At 44.7% G+C, this 19,792-nt stretch overlaps 1 protein-coding gene across 5 annotated transcripts in view; it reads left to right on the forward strand.

The window, feature by feature from the left end:
* LOC121870197 overlaps positions 1-14,086 on the forward strand; it is a 115,587-nt gene extending 101,501 nt beyond the window's left edge. For 4 of the 5 annotated variants that reach the window (XM_042371957.1, XM_042371961.1, XM_042371959.1 and 1 more), the window contains 3 exons: positions 9,680-9,813; positions 11,789-12,063; positions 12,552-14,086. In XM_042371957.1, coding sequence (XP_042227891.1) covers positions 9,680-9,813; positions 11,789-12,063; positions 12,552-12,720 — 578 coding nt within the window. In that variant the 3' untranslated portion in view covers positions 12,721-14,086. The remainder of the gene's footprint in view (positions 1-9,679; positions 9,814-11,788; positions 12,064-12,551) is intronic. The other variant, XM_042371962.1, reaches the window with a different exon arrangement.
* Positions 14,087-19,792: the final 5,706 nt, after the last annotated feature.

The following is a 19,792-nucleotide window of genomic DNA, read 5'->3' on the forward strand; positions in this document are numbered from 1 at the left end:
GGAGGGGGAGGTGTGGGTGGTGGGGAGTGGGGGTGAGGGGAGGGTGTGGGGGTGAGGGGAGGTGGGGGGTGAGGGGGAGGGGTGAGGGGAGTGTGGGGGTGATGGGGAGGTGTGGAGGGTGACGGGGAGTAAGGGGAGTGAGCCAAGAGTAGGACGGTATATGTGTGTGTGTGTACGGCAGAGCGAAATAGTGAGAGCCACACGTCAGTCAGTCAACCATATAGTATAATAGCCCTCCCAGGTGCTGTGGTTGTGTGTGTGTGTGTGGTCAGCATGCCCGCCTGGCAGGCGAGCGGACCCGGGTTCGATCCCGGACAGGGTGAAATTATGGGCAAGTTTCTTTACGCCATTTGCCTCTGTCTACCCAGCAGTAATTGGAGACCTGGATGTTAATCGATTTGCAGATCGTATTCCGGGGTAATGGTTAGCCAGTGCAGTTGGCGAGTATTCCGGTCTTCTTGGACTATAATTTGACACTGGGTCATGCAACTCGTTAACTCAGGGTGTGGTTGTTGTGTTGGCGACAGCTTCTACACCTTAAACAAATTCACGCCTAGGTGGCTCTTGGGTCGGCCATTCTCGTTACACGAGGGGCAACCATATATATATATATATATATATCCGGAGTACCACAACTTCTTTACAAGTTGACGTGGCCGCTGGCTGGTTGGCCGACAGACTGGCTGGATGGAGGTAGGATGTGTGAGTGTGCAAAAGTGTGTGTGTGTGTCCCAGGAGGAGGCAGGACCCGCACACCGCCCCAGGTGATAAGGCCGCCACCGGGAAGCCTTGAAGGGCAGTTGGAAAACTCTGAAGATAAATTGTAGTTGTGGGGACTTTGTCGATCCTCGCAGACATGGAGGGATTAGTGGCACAGTTAGCAGGAGGGAGGGCGAGAAGGTGAGAGGAGGGAAAGTAGGGGAGTGGAGCGTGGGGAGAGGAGGGTGGGGAGAGGAGGTTGGTTAATAGATAGATAGATAGATAGATAGATAGACACAATGGAGTAAGAGATGTTTAATATTTCTCCTCCGTGACTAGACTCCACCGTTGTTCACCACATTTGTTTGTTCCTACACCAGCTGCGTTTGTTCCTACACCAGCTTTGTTTGTTCCTACACCAGCTTTGTTTGTTCCTACACCAGCTGCGTTTGTTCCTACATCAGCTTTGTTCCTACACCAGCTGCGTTTGTTCCTACACCAGCTTTGTTTGTTCCTACACCAGCTGCGTTTGTTCCTACACCAGCTGCGTCGTCTTGATAAGGCAGTACAGAAGTGTGTGGCAATATTCGCACTTCTACATAAACATTATCATCTGTGAGGGAATTATGATAACACAACTCTGGGTTTTTTATCAAGAGTATCTTAATTCTCTCAGTGTTGATTAACAGCTGTCAAGGTTTTTATATGAGATACTTGAGAATGTGTCTACAAGAGTATCCACACACACACACACACACACACTTTGAGCAGGTACACTGTAATTACATCTGTGTCTGTGAGATATATATATATATATATACAAAGGCTTTCTGTGTTGCTTGTTACGGGGAGGAGAAAGAAAGAGGAAGAGGAGGAGGAGGAAGGAACGGATGAGGGGGAAGGGGACATTGGAGGGGGTGGGTGAGGTGGGGAATGCGTCTTCTCATTGTAACAACCTCCTCCAATATTCCCACGGCCCCTGTGATATTCCCACGGCCCTTGTGATGTTCCCACGGCCCTTGTGATATTCCCACGGCCCTTGTGATATTCTTACGGCCCTTGTGATATTCCCACGGCCCTTGTGATATTCCCACGGCCCTTGTTATATTCCCACGGCCCCTGTGATATTCCCACGGCCCTTGTGATGTTCCTACGGCCCTTGTGCCCCTTGTGATATTCCTTGGCCCTTGTGATGTTCCCACGGCCCTTGTGATGTTCCCACGGCCCTTGTGATATTCTACGGCCCCTTGTGATGTTCCCTTGTGATGTTCCCACGGCCCTTGTGATATTCCCCCGGCCTCGGCCCTGTGATATTCCCCATATACCCATATTCCTGTGGATATTCCCACGGCCCTTGTGATATTCCCATATTCCCATATTCGGCCCTTGTGATATTCCCCCTGTGATGTTCACGGGCCCTGTGCCCACCTGGGTGATATTCCCTTGTGATATTCCGGCCCTTGTGATATTCCCATATTCCGGCCATATTCGGCCAGGCCCTGTGATGTTCCCACGGCCCTCCCATATTCCCCCTTGTGATATTCCCACGCCCTGTGATGTTCCCACGGCCCTTGTGATGTTCCCTGCCCTTGTGATGTTCCCACTTGTGATGTTCCCTTGTGATGTTCCCACGTGCCCTTGTGATGTTCCCACGCCCCTGTGATGTTCCCACGGCCCTTGTGATGTTCCCAGCCCTTGTGATGTTCCCACGGCCCACGGCCCTTGTGATGTTCCCACTGCCCTTGTGATGTTCGTCCCTTGTGATGTTCCCACTGCCCTTGTGATGTTCCCACGCCCCCTTGTGATGTTCCCACGGCCCTTCCCCCCTTGTGATGTTCCCATTCCCACGGCTTTCCCCACAGCCCTTGTGATGTTCCCGGCCCTTGTGATGTTCCCATGTTCCCATGGCCCTTGTGATATTCCCACGGCCCTTGTGATATTCCCACGGCCCTTGTGATGTTCCCACCTTGTGATGTTCCCCCCTTGTGATGTTCCCGGCCCTTGTGATGTTCCACGGCCTTGTGATGTTCCCACGCCCTTGTGATGTTCCCACGGCCCTTGTGATGTTCCTGCCCTTGTGATGTTCCCACACGGCCCCTTGTGATAATCCCACGGCCCTTGTGATATTCCCACGGCCCTTGTGATGTTCCCCGTGATGTTCCCGGCCCTGTGATATTCCACGGCCCCTGTGATATTCCCGGCCCTGTGATATTCCCGGCCCTGTGATATTCCCACGCCCTGTGCCCACGGCCCTTGTGATATTCCCGGCCCACGGCCCACGTTCCCACGGCCCATGTTCCTGTGATGTTCCCCCCTGTGATGTTCCCGGCCTGTGATGTTCCCACGGCCCTTGTGATCTTCCCACTTGCCCTTGTGATGTTCCCAACGGCCCTTGTGATATTCCCACGGCCCTTGTGATATTCCCACGGCCCTTGTGATATTCCCACGGCCCTTGTGATATTCCCACGGCCCTTGTGATATTCCCACGGCCCTTGTGATGTTCCCACGGCCCTTGTGATGTTCCCACGGCCCTTGTGATGTTCCCACGGCCCTTGTGAGGTTCCCACGGCCCTTGTTATTCCGACGTAGTGGAGGAGAGAACAGTTCACTAATAATTGCAGAAGGCAGATTAGCCCTTTGAGTCCTGGAGGGTTAAATTCTTCGCATCACAAAGGTTAAACGTCCTCAAAGGGTTAAAATAAGTTAATAGACTTCTTATGGCTCCTTGTAAGTTAGCACACTATACGAACTCGATATTAATGCCCAGTGAAAGGTTATGTAAACAAGAATCCGCCAACAGCGTTCGTATAGGAGAGAATGACGTCACGAGTCCTGATAATTAAGAGTTAATATTTTCTTATTTAACCTCTCTTGGTCTCTCGTATTGCAGTAATTATAATTGTTTTGTTATTTTTATTAATTATTCGTCTCCATTTCTTTCGTCACTAGAGGTAAGCATGAAGTTCAGTGGTGACTTGATAACAATGGTCAAATCAGTTTTAATTACCACGATATTTTGACCTCCTGGAGATTTCTTGTTTATAATTGTCAGGGTCAGACCATAACCCGGTTTTAAGACGATATATAAACGTCTTATGCAATCAATATATCGATTTCTTAAGACTAACGGTTAGGGAGGGATAAGGCTGTTTGCAATTACAATATACATTTGATTATTCATAGTGTGTGTATATAAATATTATGTATATGTATTTTTAATATATTTTTACGTAATCGTTTTTTAATACTTGTGTTTGTTGACTTATTTAAAGGAGATTCTTTGATGCGAGGCTATTAAACCGCTTACTCATCTAATTAAGGTCATTTATACACACCTAACTAGCCCGTGATGACGTAACAACTCAAACAAGCCTTCAGCACTCACTCGTTAACTTTACTTTTGTTTCAGTGTTTTGGGCGGCAGCAGCCAGGGAGGTTACGCTTTACGAGGCTCATATTTTAGTGTGGTGTTAGGCGCAGTTGAATCCTAATGTGTGTGTGTGTGTGTGTGTGTGTACCTACATCTCTTCCTCTCTACTGTTTTTTTTGTATTAATTTCATTTGACTTTCCTTTATAAAAAATTACCTGGCCTAACACACCACAACCTAACCTAACCCCAATACGACAGTCATACAGCACTTTAGGAGAGAAAGAGAGAGAGGGGGAGGGGGGGGGGAGGGGAGTCATTTCTTGTGACATCAACAACGGGACAGACCAGAACAGCTTCACTCGAGACATCTTTAAGTTTGGCCAAGAGAAGCTTAAAACCATCTAAACTTGGGGTACATATTCTTGCTCGGTAAATTAGGGGAAGCTCCATGACAAAAGTTTTCATTTTTTCCATGTATATATACTGTGTTCCCCCCCCTCCCCCTCTTTTTCTTCCTTAGGTGGGGGGGGGGCAGAGGTTTATTAGTTATGCACATGTATGTTGTCGGTGAACTTAATAAAGTGGAACTTGTATATTGTTGATCTTAATTAAGGAAGACTTTGGGGGGATTTTATTTTATTTTTTTTAGCATAGAGGGGGAGAGAAGCAGGAGGTGGTGGTGCAGGGGAAAGGAGGGGAATGTGAGGAGATGAAGGAGGAGTAATACTATGATGAGAACGGGAAGAAAGAGGAGGAGGAGTAGGAGGAGTAAAAGTATGAAGAGAAGGAGGGAGGAGGAGGTGAAATTAGCACCAAGATCGAAACAGCTGTGCTGGAGTCCCCTAACCTAGCTATCAGACTATTGATGACTTAGAATTAATATATTTAATAAAAGAGAGACGTGGAAAGCACCGATGCAATTGGTCGAGAAAGCAAGGACTCTTTTTTTTTGGTTGAGACGGCAAGCATTTCTGTTAAGCTCGTCTCGTCTCACCTGTTCTAATGATTGGTCTAGTCAGGTGTTCAGGTTGTGTTATTTGGTGTCATTAGTAACTCTCGACTAATTTACCTTACTGCACTACGATGGATAATCTGGATTAAATCTAAACTTATTTACCTGCTGATAAACTGTGGGGATATTTGACCATGTCTAACTCAACAAAACCATCATGTGCTTATGACCAAAACTTTCCATTCAATCAGATAAATTTGATCATTAAACACATTGGTTAGTGTACAGTTTAGTTAATACAACGCCAATAAGAGTGAAGATACGCCAACAAATTACATATAAATTAACAGGATTTTTTCTTCTTTAAATAGTGCCAATACTCACCCAGGTCATTTACCCTGAGAGTATAGCCAAGTTCCACTGAAATCAGTATTTATCGTGAAATATACATACATACTTTATTCATATACAGACATAGACATGTGAACATTCTACTCGAATTAATGTCAAAAGCTTCCGCAACCGCTGTCGGTAATGGCAGTGAAATGGTTTCGTTTATATCGCTATAATAATAATAATAATAATAATAATAATAATAATAATAATTATAATAATAATAAATAAAGATTGACTGTTCCCTTGGGGTGATCTCAGTCTTTCTACAATTGTTCTTTTAATTTTGAGCTGAGTGGCCTTGTGGAGCTGAGCTTGTGTCATTATGGGTATAGACAGATACCGAGATTCAAGAAGGGAGATAGATCACTATTCTCTAACTACCGTCCTGTCAGTTTAACATCAATTGAAGGCAAATTGCTGGAAGCTATAATTTCAAACTCTATTGGTAATCACCTGGAGAAGCGCAAGTTAACCAGTGATTCCCAATATGGCTTCACACGTGGGCGTTCATGTCTGATTAATCTATTAATATTCTTTTCAACTGTTTTCGGATCAGTGGACGAGGGGCACGATTAAGATGTGGTATACCTTACTTTAGCAAAGCCTTCGACAGAGTCCCCCACGAAAGACTAATGCAAAAACTGGAGACTCATGGAATTGGAAGAAATATTCTAAAATGGATTAGGAAGTGGTTACAGAGCAGGAAACAGTGAGTCAGCATTAACGGCACGAAATCCGGTTGAGGCAACGTCACTAGTGGAGTTCCCCAAGACTCAGTACTTGGACCATTACTATTTATAATATACATAAACGACATAGATATAGGCGTAGACAGCAACATGAGTAAATTTGCTGGTGAGATTAAAATAGGGCGTGCAAATAAATCTGACGAGGACTCCGCAAAACTACAGGAAGATCTAAACAAATTTTTCGCATGGTCTGAAAAATGGCAGATGAAATTTAGTGTGGACAAATGTAAAGTACTTAGTCTAAGAGATGTAAACAGAGAAACCAGATATCAGATGAACAACGTTGTCTTAGAGAAATCCGACTGTGAGAAAGATTTAGGAGTAATAATAAGTAGGATTCTTAAACCAAGTCAACAGTGTGTATTAGCTCGACACAAGGCTAACAGAGTACTGGGGTTTAAACAAAGGAGTGTTAGTTACAAGACTAGCGAGGTTATCCTAAAACTATGTCTTGCGCTTGTGAGACCTCACTTGAATTACGCTGCTCATTTCTGGTCACCGTAATACAGAATGAATATAGAATCCCTAGAAAGAATTCAGAGGAGAATGACAAGACTAATCCCGGGCATTAGGAACCTTGAATACAGAGACAGGTTAAAGCATCTTAACTTGCTCTCCCTCGAGAAACGTAGAGCGAGGGGCGACATGATCGAGGTGTATAAATGGAAGTCAGGGCTAAACAAAGGTGATAAAACAAAGGTACTCCAACTATCCAACCAGGAGCGAACTCGTAGCAATTGTTTTAAATTGGACATATTTAGATTTAGACGCGAAATAGGTAAACATTGTTTTGGAAATAGAGTAGTGGATGAGTGGAACAAGTTACCAAACATCATTATTAACTCGAATACGATGGATAGCTTCAAACATAGGTTGGATGGATATACGAGAGATCGGGGTTGGGTGTAAATGGGACTGCCCAGTATGGGCCAATAGGCCCGCTGCAGTTCCCTCCATTCTTATGCTCTTATGTTCTTAAAGACATACTGTAAATAGATAAATATACACATAGCTGAACATATAGATAGATAGATAGACTGACAGACATATACATAGTACATAGACAGGTATACAGATAGATTGGTGGATGGTTAGATGGATTGATTAATTCTGTAATTGAGTCATATTCTGTGAGAAAACTTGTAAGTTGATTTTTGGTGATGCTTGGTTGAAATGTCTTATGGTGGCCATCTTGAATGTCTGATTTCGTGAAGTTCCTGTAGACACCGTGAGTCACTTTGGCATTATCAAATTCACATTTGTAATCCATAATTGTAAAAAAAATTATCCACCTGTACTCAATTTCGTCGCTACTGTTGCAATAAACTCTTGATCAGGTTGAAAATGGTAATCTGGCGTAAGTACAGGTAACACGGACTCTACTTGTTGTTAACGTCATCAAGGAAGGTGAAACACATCTAACATTCTGAAAAAAGTTAATGACAGTGGGAGGATGCTGTCTATCTCTACTCTTTCTTTCTCCCAGGAAACTTATCACAATATATTAATTACAAAACAGACAAGTGCTTGTGTTTGACGTGTACTGTGGAGGGAGTGAGGGAGGCAAGGCAGCAGTGCAGGCAGTCTGAAGGATGCTGTCCTGTGTTCTCCAATTAGAAACTGGTTTTGTTGTAGTGTAATATTTGGAGCAACTTGGGCAGGAACGACGAGCGAGTGAAACCAACTCTGCCGTGTGAACAACCAACTTTGTAGTGTGTGTGAGAGAGAGAGAGAGAGAGAGAGAGAGAGAGATTGGGGTTAAAGGTGGGTGTATGGAGGCTGAGGGTGGGTGTGGGGGGGCTGAGGGTGGGTGTGGGGGGCTGCCTTGTGGATTAACCTTGGTAGGTATAAGGTTATGGGAGTAAACCCCGAACGAATAATCTACGGTGGAGCCCTGCATCATGCAGACCCCCAACGGCTGTGTAGGCAAAAGAGGTGACCAACATGGGAACCCAACGACTACACCGGCGGATGAAGGCAATGCATGATGGACAGGTTACTAAGGTAAAACCCAACAAACTGGGCTATTGGCAGTCCATTGCAACTTTCCCTCTCCCCAGTCGTTGCAACCCTTGCATCATTGGAACAGGAAAGGGGAGAGTTAACATGTGTGGTTGCAGCCTGCGTTCCTACTTCACCACATACGTCAACTCACCCGCAGTCATCATCCAGCTCATCATACCTCTCATCATCATTAAAACCCCCTATACCCCCAAAAGTCCTATGGCAACGGACGAGTGGCGACAGGAACAGGCAGAGATGACTTCCGGGAGTCTCTAGTCACAACTCTGCACATGGGTCGTTTATGCACTGGGATCTAGACAGCAGTGCAATCCTGTCCTTTTTGTGCGACTGCTCAGCCTTTTCGAGGAGCCACTCTGCTCATCCCGCATGGGGAGGGGCTAGAAAAGGTGCCTTAAACATAGTCTGCCTAAAGCACCAACCTGACTGGGCAACCGCACCCAGTAAGGTCATCCTTATCCGGTCGAAGACACAATCATAATCATAGATAAAAACACAAACAAACTATACAACCTCTTATGGTCGCTGCATAGAATGTCAGGATCCTTCTGGATACTGGCACAAATGAGCATCCTAAAAGAAGAACTGCCCTTGTGGCAAAACAGCTAGCGAGGTATAACATCGATATAGTAGCCATTGGCGAGTCCCGGCTCCCAGACAAGGGTTGACTCACAGAACGGGGGTCTGGCTATACATTCTTCTGGAAGGGTAAGCCTGCTGCGGAGAGAAACCGCATTTATGAAGTTGGTTTTGTCATCTTACAAAGGCAAAGTGAAATGCCTGTTGGAATCAATGAGCGCCTCATGACACCGAGTCCCACTGAATCACTCACGTTATGCCTTCTTCATCAATGCATACCCCCCTCCCCCCAACATTGGATGCAAAGAATGACATCAAGGAGGCCTTTTACGCCGACCTTGACAGAGTGCTAACCTCTATCTCCAGAAAAGATCAGGCTGTGCTCCTAGGTGAGTTCAATGCCAGAGTTGGCAGAGATGCTGACATTTGACAGGGAACCAGAGGGAGAAATGGACTAGGCAAGTGTCACCCCAACGGCCTACTCCTCCTCAGCAAGTGTGCTGCACACAACCTCACTATCACCAATACCTTGTTTTGGCAGGCCGACAAGTTCAAGGGTTCATGGCAACACCCACGATCCAAACACTGGCATTTTAATGACTACATCATTGTCAGAGAAAGAGATTGCTGAGATTTCCTCATCACCCGAGCAATGCGTGTGCAGGTACTTGTGTGTGATTACTACAAGGTGTGGGTACTACAGTATGTGGGTACTACAGTATGTGGGTACTATAGTGTGTTGATACTACAGTGTGTGGGTACTTGTGTGTTTATACTACAGTATGCGAGTACAGTATACGTGTGTGTGTGTGTGTGTGTGTGTGTGTGTGTGTGTGTATTACAGTGTGTGGATTCTTATGTGTGACTATTACAGTGTGTGGTGGGTATTTTATTGGGTGTCTTCTCCACAGACATCCCGGCCCGGGGTCCTACCATCACAGGTCGGCGAGACATCTACCATGTTGGCGACCTTCTGCTGTTGAACTGTTCCTCGCCATACTCCTTCCCTCCCACCACACTCTCCTGGCACATAAATGGCCACCTGGTATGTCTCTCTCTCTTAATGTGCACTGAGCCAACTTTATCATGTGGGTGTAAAGAGGGATGATGATGAGGGGGGTGATATAAAACTCAGGAATAAATTTGAAGTAACGAATAACATACAAAAGAGGAATATAAAAAAATGGGATAAATACGATGTTGAGGATAACTATTACTGAAATAAAGACATGAAAGAATGTCGAACAGTAGATCAGGATGTCTTGAGATGGGGTGGGTATAGAGAGAATGGGAAATGGGAGAGGGATGATAATATGTAGAAGAGAGGTGGTTGGTAGTAGAAGATAAAATGATTGGTGGTTAGAGTGAAGCAAATTGACAAGGAGGAAACATCAATGTGTGTGCATAGATAGATAGCATGGCTTGTGTATATAACGACAACCCTATTAGGGGGCCTTGTTGTGGATGAGTACCACAGCAGAAAACCTCTGTTATACATCAGTCAGAATGTTTTACACAAGACGTTAAAATGAAAAAAGAAGTATGCATTATAACATTTTGTCCATTAAACAGGAAAAGGTTTGAACATACTGTATATATATATATATATATATATATATATATATATATATATATATATATATATATATATATATATATATATATATATATATAATCAACGACCTCACCAGCCAGGAATCGAACCCTCGACCTACTGAGTGGGACTAGGGAATGCTGCCGACCAACCCACAAGGACACTAAATGCAGTCCTAGACTCTATTATATTTCACACAAAGCCTGTTCATCGAGCTGAAGGCGCCGTGAACCTCATTGGGAACTGCCCGTGCCACGTATAACAGAGTCTAGGACTGCTTTTAGTGTCCTTGTGGGTTGGTAGCGTTCCCTAGTCCCACTCAGTCGGTCGAGGGTTCGATTCCTGGCTGGTGAGGTCATTGAGTATGTGTTCAAAGTCCGCGTGTTATATGGACTAAAAATGAAGTATATATATATATATATATATATATATATATATATATATATATATATATATATATATATATATATATATATATATATATATATATATATATATATATATATATATGCAAGTAAATCACTGTAGGTGCGATCTAGGTATATGCTGATAACACAAGGAAGAAGAAAACACGAAGTTCGTGTTTTTCTTCTTTCCTTTTTATCACATATATATATATATATATATATATATATATATATATATATATATATATATATATATATATATATATATATATAATCAACACCCACCTCAACCTCGACTAGATGGGACAGGAACACTACGACCATACCACAAGAGTGCTCTTGTGTGGTTGTAGTGTTCCTGGTCCCATGCATGGTCGAGGTTCGAATGTGAGATCGTTGATTATATGTTCAAAGTCAGCGTGTTATGGCTCAAATTGATATATATATATATATATATATATATATATATATATATATATATATATATATATATATATATATATATATATATATATATATATATATATTTGATTGGGTCATTAATCATTATTGGTTATTAGGGGTAATTAGTGAGACAAGGAGGGAAAAAATCACGATGGTTCACTCACCTAAAATTCTGTAATGAAATTCAGCTTAAAACATCGCACAAGAAATGGAAAATTTTTCATGTGTTACCTTGTATTTTTTTGCTGAAGGTGATGATAAATATAAATAGCATTACAGCCACTTGATATATTTACACAATAATTACAGTATATATTTACGGTCAAATTTCCCTCGAGACTTAGTAGTATGTGGCATTAATTGTGGGTCATAATTATATACAGTAGTACAGTATAGCTATTTTTAGCTGATAAGTGGTGGGTTTTCATAGTAAATTATATCCAAATTACAACATTACAAAGGAAACTCGAGTCAGCAGATGTTTGTATAATAGTATCACCTTTATATCTATAATGTGTCATACAGTATATGTAATTTTAGCCATGTTTCTCTCATCATATATCACTTGTTACCAGGCATCGCGAGAGACAGTGGTGGTGTACCCTGGGGAGACGGACAGTGAAGGGTGTGAGGCCTCCTGGTCTGGTTTACAGATGAGGCTTCACAGGGACCACTTCCAGGAAGGTGTGCTCATCCTCCGCTGCACAGCTTCCATCCTCCACGTGTACAGGCTCTCCACGGAGGTTATGATCACAGACTCCAACTATATCGAGAGTTCGCCAAGGGAGAGCCCCTCTACTGGTGGTCAGTCATTGGCGCTGCCGAGAACAGGCTTTATGTCCATTGATAGGTATACTGTACTGTAGATAGCTAGGTAGATAGATATATAGACAGTTAATTATTCATTAAACTAGTTATACTAGTTCACATTGGTTCAGCCTGTATACTGTACACAGTGCATTAACGAGACATAACTTTAAACCATGAACTACAGGTGTGGTGTTCTGTATTGTAGTGAACAAACAAAAAGGCCAAGAAAAACAGGGGCTCTTCTGTAGTGTTTTATTCTCGTTAATTTAGCTTAAATTCTCTTATTCGTGTTTATACTCGTGCATAATTCTCTCTTAAGGAAGGTGTGGTGAGTTAACAGAATGTTTGATTCGTGTTTTTAACACTATCTATGAAGATAGTAACTTTTATATCACAGACTCTGTAATTCCACGTAGACTATCACCCCATATAATATCTCCGATAATATTCACATAGGAACTATGTTTAATCTTTTGTCACTTTCATAACATATGATAACATAACATAACACAGGTTCAAATTTTTCAGATGCGGGCTGCTCTTCCATGTTGGTGCTGCTGTTACTCCTACCATTACTGCTCTCCACCTTGGGTACCTGAGGTCATTGTTCCCATGTGCAGTTGTCCTTGCCGTCATCATACACAAGACTGTAGTTACGATATTAGTCATTTGGTATTTTATAAAGCTTTCAGTGTGACCACAGTAGCTACCCAGAGTTACTGTAATGGTCAGGAGGTTGAGGTTGGACAAACCTTCTTTAAACATTTGTATTATATATTTTATGTACTGTAGTTACAGTTATGGGAGGCACACAGCTGGCCAAGTTCTTCTGGAGAAAAATAGAATAATTTAACTTGTGGAAGTAATGGATGGTAAAAAGTTAGGCAGTGTTTACAGGTGAACAGTGATTGTCCTTACATTGCATAGTATTTTTGTTAGTGATTTGTATTTTTATTTAATTACTATTATGGTTACTTCCTTATCAGTATTATTGAATGATTTTGAATGACACGATGTTTACTAACTACAGAATACTCTCGATTTAACGGAATCCGATACAGTATAATGAACTCTCGATTTAGTGGAAGGCATTTTTTCCGTTATTTTTCGCTCGATTTAGTGAACTAGTTTGCTAAATCAAGATTAATTCTGTCAGTATGCTCACACCTACAGAGACACCTCAGACACATGATACAATAAAATCTATTTCAGCCTACGGTGACTGTATAGAAATTATAAATATTGATATGAAAAGCACCATATAAGAGGAACCCCTCATTTTAGCAGGGAGCATTTAGGAAACTGGTACCAGTTATATACTTTTTACATTTACTCTTAGACTATGCATTCTTAAAATGAGCTATGAATATATATATATATTGATAAAACCACACAGGAAAGGGAACCACTGGAGCACCTTAGCTTTCGTCTTTATTCGAGATCTTGACAGGCAACCGAATTTACGGGGACTGAGAGAGGCATAGAACAAAGGGTAACCTTACATAACATCAGGTCAAGTTAGTAACATGGGATCCACTCACCATCTCCACCGCACACAAAAGAAAAGCTTATAAAAAATGAGAGACGTAACAAGTAAGGTCAAGTCGGGTCAAAATCTTGAGACCTACTAATCATCTACCCTACTTTTAACTCAAATGCTTTCAAAGCATTTTTAACCTCGGGGCCACTGACAAATAAATTTATGTAACATGTCAGTTTTGTACTGGCCATCACTACGATTTATAGAATTCATTCCCCTAAACATATTTGCTTCAACCAGAAGTGTTTCTGTAACACATGTTGATTTAGACACTTCTATATTGTCTTCCCAATACATGGGATGATTATTGTTCCTTGTATGAACGAAAGGTGCACTGCTTTCAGATGCTGCTCTAATATTATACTTGTGTTGTTTTATTCTATGTTGCAATACCTTCCCAGTCTGACCTACAGAACATATTTTCTGTTACAATTGTTACATGAAATACAGTAAACACTTCCATTTACATTCAAGGTTGGGCTATTCTTAATTAACATAATATATATATATATATATATATATATATATATATATATATATATATATATATATATATATATATATATATATATATATATATATATAATTTATTTCATGTAGATCCACAATGGAAATGTGGACAAGATAAATCACACAGGAAAAGGGAAACACTGGTGCACCTTAACTTTTGTCTTTATTCAAGACATCTTCAGAGGCAACTGAATTTACACAACCTCCAACACAAACCCTCTAACATTAATTATAATATATTCTCGTATGATCAGCCTCTTATGTTGTATGTTTTATCTTTGATAATATAACATTAAATAGTACTATAGAAAAAATGAAAGGTTTAATCAGTAATTTGCATAAAAATTCAATGACAAGCCAAATAATAAGATAAAAGTATATTTTACTGTATATGAAGGGTACTGGTATTAATAAGCTCAAATTATTAATGTCTCTCTTAATAAACGTTTTTAAGTTAATCAATTGATTTGTTAACACCAAACTTCTATATAAATGATGCGTGTATGTGTCGTCACATCGAGTGTTCATCGGTTAACAGGTGGTTCAAGGTCACTGTAAGTAACGTCACAGGATGCGGATGGGGTGGTGAGTCAGCCACTCCACACACTTTCACTTTCCACATAAACACCCAAGCTCCTCAGTTTATAGTTTTATATTATATTATCTTTATTTCTAACCCACATTAGAGTATTGTAATGATTTTTCCACAACTTTTATAGCATTACTGTTAATTTAGTAGTTGTGGAATACAGTACATCCTGCTTTTCCCCATAAGATTAAGTATTCACTATATGCAGGTGAACAGAGGGACACAGCTTTACGAATATCATCTTACTGTGCCTTGATAGATCTCACTGTTGACTGTTTCATACCAAACAGACGCCTAGTAGCAACGGAGATTATCAACTAAAGGAGGAGAGTTAGTAAGACGAAGTGCCTTTGATTCCACCCTATCTAACAGTTGGACAGAAGAAAAGCCACTCCAGATATGAGAACAGTACTCCAAGTTAGGACGAATGAATCTCTTATAAACTTGAACCAACTGCTCAAGAGCGAAGTAAATACTGCATACATATCTTAGAATTTGGAAGAATGATTGCGTCTGGAAATGTGGTTGGTGGGAGATCTTCTATTTTGGAAACTGCAATTGGTAAATACTGTGTCTTATTACTCTTGAATTTAACCAAATTTCTACCCCCGATTTCTTTGAGAGCGGCTTTGAGAGCGGCCTAAAGAAGTGCCACCTTCAGCTGCCCTACCAGAGGTGGCACCCACAGGGGTCCAACCAGAGATGACAACCCCAGGGGCCCCACTAGGGTGGCACTCACTGGGCCTATACCAGGGATGGAACCAGCAGGGGCCCTACCAGGGGCAGCGCTCCCATGGGCCCTAACAAGGGCGGAAATCCCAGAGGCCCTATCAGTGGTGGAACCACCAAGGGCCCTAAAGTGGTTGGGCCCCAGGGGTGCTACAAGTGGTGGTGCTTCTAAGAGCGGTGGCCACAGGGGCCCTATGAAAGGCAGTACCCATAAGAGCCTTACCAGGGCAGTGCCCCTAGATTCCTATCTGGGGCGACACCCCCAGGGGTGCTCCCCGGGGCCACACCTCCAGAGATCCTACCAACGGCTCCCTCCAGGGGCCTACCATGGACGCTCCCCCAGGGCCTCTATATCTTCCTTGGTCGTGGTGTTGTACATATTACATGCGTTCTGCAATCCCTTAGCTACGATTGGTGGACTAAAATGTAAACCCGCCAAATTACAGCCAATAGGATAAGAGAGCAAACAGTCAGCACAACACCCCAACTTATGTTTTCCTGTTGGACAGTTACAGTATTCTCCGTTACATTGTTCTGGATGTGATGATATTGGAAATGCAATGGGCGATGCATGAATATAACGTCGCATTTCTCAGAGTTATAAATAGCACAAAAACAACTACCCTTAAGGTTCCTACAGAGACGACACCCACGGGGGCCTAACAAGACCGACGCCCCAAGGGCCCAAAGCATGGACAATGCCCGAAGGGGCCCTAGCATGGACAATGCCACCAGGTACTCTCCCAAGGGCGACGCCCCCTGAGACCCTCTTGGGGCAGCTCACTCAGGACCAACCCAAAAACGGCTTTCCAAGCTGCCCTACCCGGGGAGCCGCCCACAGGGGCCCTACCAGGGGCCCTTTGAGGGGTCTTACCAGGGTGACACCAGGGATCCTACTACGAGCGGCACCCTCAGGGGCCCTATTAGGGACGGCACCTACAGAGGCCCTACCCATGGTGTCGCCCCACAAGGGACAACGAGGGACGACTTCCTCTGGGTCCCTACAAGGGGCGGAGTCCCCAGCGACCCTACCAGAGGAGGCGTTCCCAGGGGCGCTACAAAGGCTGCACACCCAGGTGTTCTACCGGGAGGCCTAGGGGCCTACCAAGGCCGTCCCACAGAGGCGCTATAATTTGCTTGGTCGTGGTGTCGTACATATGACATACATCCAACAATCCCTTACTTACCTGTGATTGGTGGACTAAAATGTAAACCCGCCAAATTACAACCAATAGGAGAAGAGAGCAAACAGTCAGCACAACACCCCAGCTTATGTTTTCCTGTTGGACAGTTACAGTATTCTTCGTTACATTGTTCTGATGTGATGATATTGGAAATGCAATGGGCGATGCAGTTATTCAACGTCGCATTTCTCGGAGTTATAAATAGCTCAAAAACAACTACCCCTAGAGTTCTACAGGGCGAGATTCACGGGCCTAACAAGGCCGACGCCCCAGGGGCCTACCATGGACAACGCCACCAGCGAACCATCGAAAGGGTCAAGCCCCCAGAGACCCTCTAGGGACAGCTCCCTCAGGAGCCGACCACGAAACGGAATTCCCAGAGGCCCTACGTGGGAGCCACCCACAGGGGAACTAATGGATGGCGTCCCCAGGGGACCAACCAGGAGCTGTGCCACCAGGGGCCCCTGGGACGGGTTCTCAGGGGTCATAAAAGGGGCGAGGTCCCCAGGGGCCCTACAAGGAACGGTGCTCCTAGGGGCCCTACTAGGCACAGCACCACCAAAAAAACCTATCAGGGGTGGCACCCTCTGGGACCTATAAGGAGGGACACCCAATGGGGCCCTACCAGGGGTGGCGCACCCAGTGACCCTATATGGGGGGAGGGGGGACACACCTAGGCACCCAACCAGGGGGGGCCTAGAGGCCTACAGGACCTACCATGGGCGTCCCACAGAGGCTCTATAATTTCCTTGGTCGTGGTGTCGTACATATTACATACATCCAGCAATCCCTTACTTAACTGTGATTGGTGGACTAAAATGTAAACCCGCCAAATTACAGCCAATAGGAGAAGAGAGCAAACAGTCAGCACAACACCCCAACTTATGTTTTCCTGTTGGACATTACAGTATTCTCCATTACATTGTTCTGGTTGTGATGATATTGGAAATGCAGTGGGCAATGTATTTACTTAACTTCGCATTTCTCAGAGTTGTAAATAGAAAAAAATACCCCAAGGTTCCTACAGGGCACGCCCACGGGGGCCTAATAAAGGCCGACGCCCCAAGGGGCCATAGCATGGACAACACCACCAGGTACTCTCCCAAGGGCGACGCCCCCAGAGACCCTCTTGGGGCAGTTCACTCAGAGTCCAACCCAAAAACGGCATTCCCAGGGGCCCTACCCGGGAAGCCGCCCACAGGGGCCCTACCAGTTGCCCTTAGAGGGGTCTTACCAGGGGTGACGCAACCAGGGATCCTACCAAGAGCGGCACTCTCAGGGGCCCTATTAGGGACGCCACCAGGCCCCACCCATGGTGGACTGGCCAGGCCAACAAGGACAGAGTTCATTAGCGTTCCTACAAGGGGCGGAGTCCCCAGCACCCTCATAGAGGCGCTTCCCATTGGCCCTACAAGGGCTGCACACCTAGGTTCCTACAATGGGGCGCCTCCAGGGGTGAATGCCATGGGCGTCCCACAGAGGCTCTATAGTTTGCGGTCGGTTTCGTACATATAAACATACCCAGCAATCCCTTACTTAACCATGATTGGTGGACTAAATGTAAACCCGCCAACAGCCAATAGGAGAAAAGAGCAAACAGTCACACAACACCCCAACATATGTTTTCCTGTTGGACATTACGTACCTCGTTACATTGTTCTCGATGATGATATTGAAATACAATGGGCTATTTCTTTGCCCACGCATTTCTCAAAATTAAAATAAACAAACCAACTGCCCCCAGAGTTCCTACAGGGGCGAAGCACTCAGGGGCCTCAAAGCCGACGCCCCCAGGACTTTCCATGGACAACGCCATTAGGGAACCAATAGCGGTAACGCCCCCAGAGACCCTCTTGAGACGGCTCTGGGGCCGACCACTAAACGTCATTCCCAGAGGCTCCTCACGCCGAGCCGCCCAGGGGTCCTACCAGGATTGCATCCCCAGGCCCAACCAGGAGCAGACACAGCTGGGGCTCTACAAGGATGGGCTAACAAAGGGCAAGATCCCCAGGGCCCCTCATGAATGGTGCTCCTAGGGGCCCTACTAGGGACAGCACCACCAGAAACCCTATCAGGGGTGGTACTCTCTGCGACATACGAGGAGCGACACCCACAGGTGCCCTACCAGGGGAGGCGCGCCCAGGGACCCTATATGGAGGGAGGGAGGGACACACCTAGGGACCCTACCAGGGGGGTGGGCTCCTCCAGGGGCCTACGAGAGACCTACCATGGGCGTCCCACAGAGGCTCTATAATATGCTTGGTCGTGGTTCCATATTGCATCCATCCAGCAATCCCTTACTTAACTATGATTGGTGGACTAAAATGTAAACCCGCCAAATTTCAGCCATAGAGAAGAGAGCAAACAGTCAACACAACACCCCAACTTAATGTTTTCCTGTTGGATTTCAGTATTCTCCGTTAAACATTGTTCTGGATTTAATGATATTGGAAGCTTTTCTTTATCGTTGCATTTCAAAAATTTAAAAAAAGCAAAAAACAACTGCCCCCAGAGTTCCTACAGGGCGAAGCCCACAGGGGCCCAACAAGGCCGACACCCCAGGGGCCTACGAGGGATAACGCCAAGGGAACCATCCAAGGCCCAGAGACCATCTTGGGACGGCTCTCTAGCCGACCACGAAACAGCATTCCCATAGGACCCCACGCAGCCGCATACAGGGGTCCTACCAGGATGGCGTCCCCAGGCCCAACCAGGAGCAGTCCACCAGGGGCCCACTAAGGGACGGGGTCCTCAGGGGTCATGAAAGGGTGAGGTCACCCAGGGGCACCCAAGGAACGGTGCTCAGGAACCCTATTATGGACAGCACCACTAGAAACACCTATCACGGGTGGCACCCCTGGGACCTACTAGAGGGACACCCAATGGGACTCTACCAAGGGTGGCACACCCAGGGACCCTAATGGGGAGAGGGGGACACCTAGCAACCCTAACAGGGAGGGGGCGCCTCCAGGGCTCACATGAGACCTACCATGGGCGTCCCACAGAGGCTCTATAATTTGCTTGGTCGGTGTCGTACATATTACATACATCCAGCAGTCCTTACTTAACTGTGATTGGTGGACTAAAATGTAAACCCACCAAATTACAGCCAATAGGAGAAGAGAGCAAACACACAGCACAACACCCCAACTTATGTTTTCCTGTTGGATATTACAGTATTCTCCGTTACATTGTTCTGATGTGATGATTAATGGAA

Source organism: Homarus americanus, unplaced genomic scaffold (genome assembly GCF_018991925.1).
Source record: "Homarus americanus isolate GMGI-L3 unplaced genomic scaffold, GMGI_Hamer_2.0 scaffold12264, whole genome shotgun sequence".
NCBI classification, from domain to species: Eukaryota; Metazoa; Arthropoda; class Malacostraca; order Decapoda; family Nephropidae; genus Homarus; species Homarus americanus.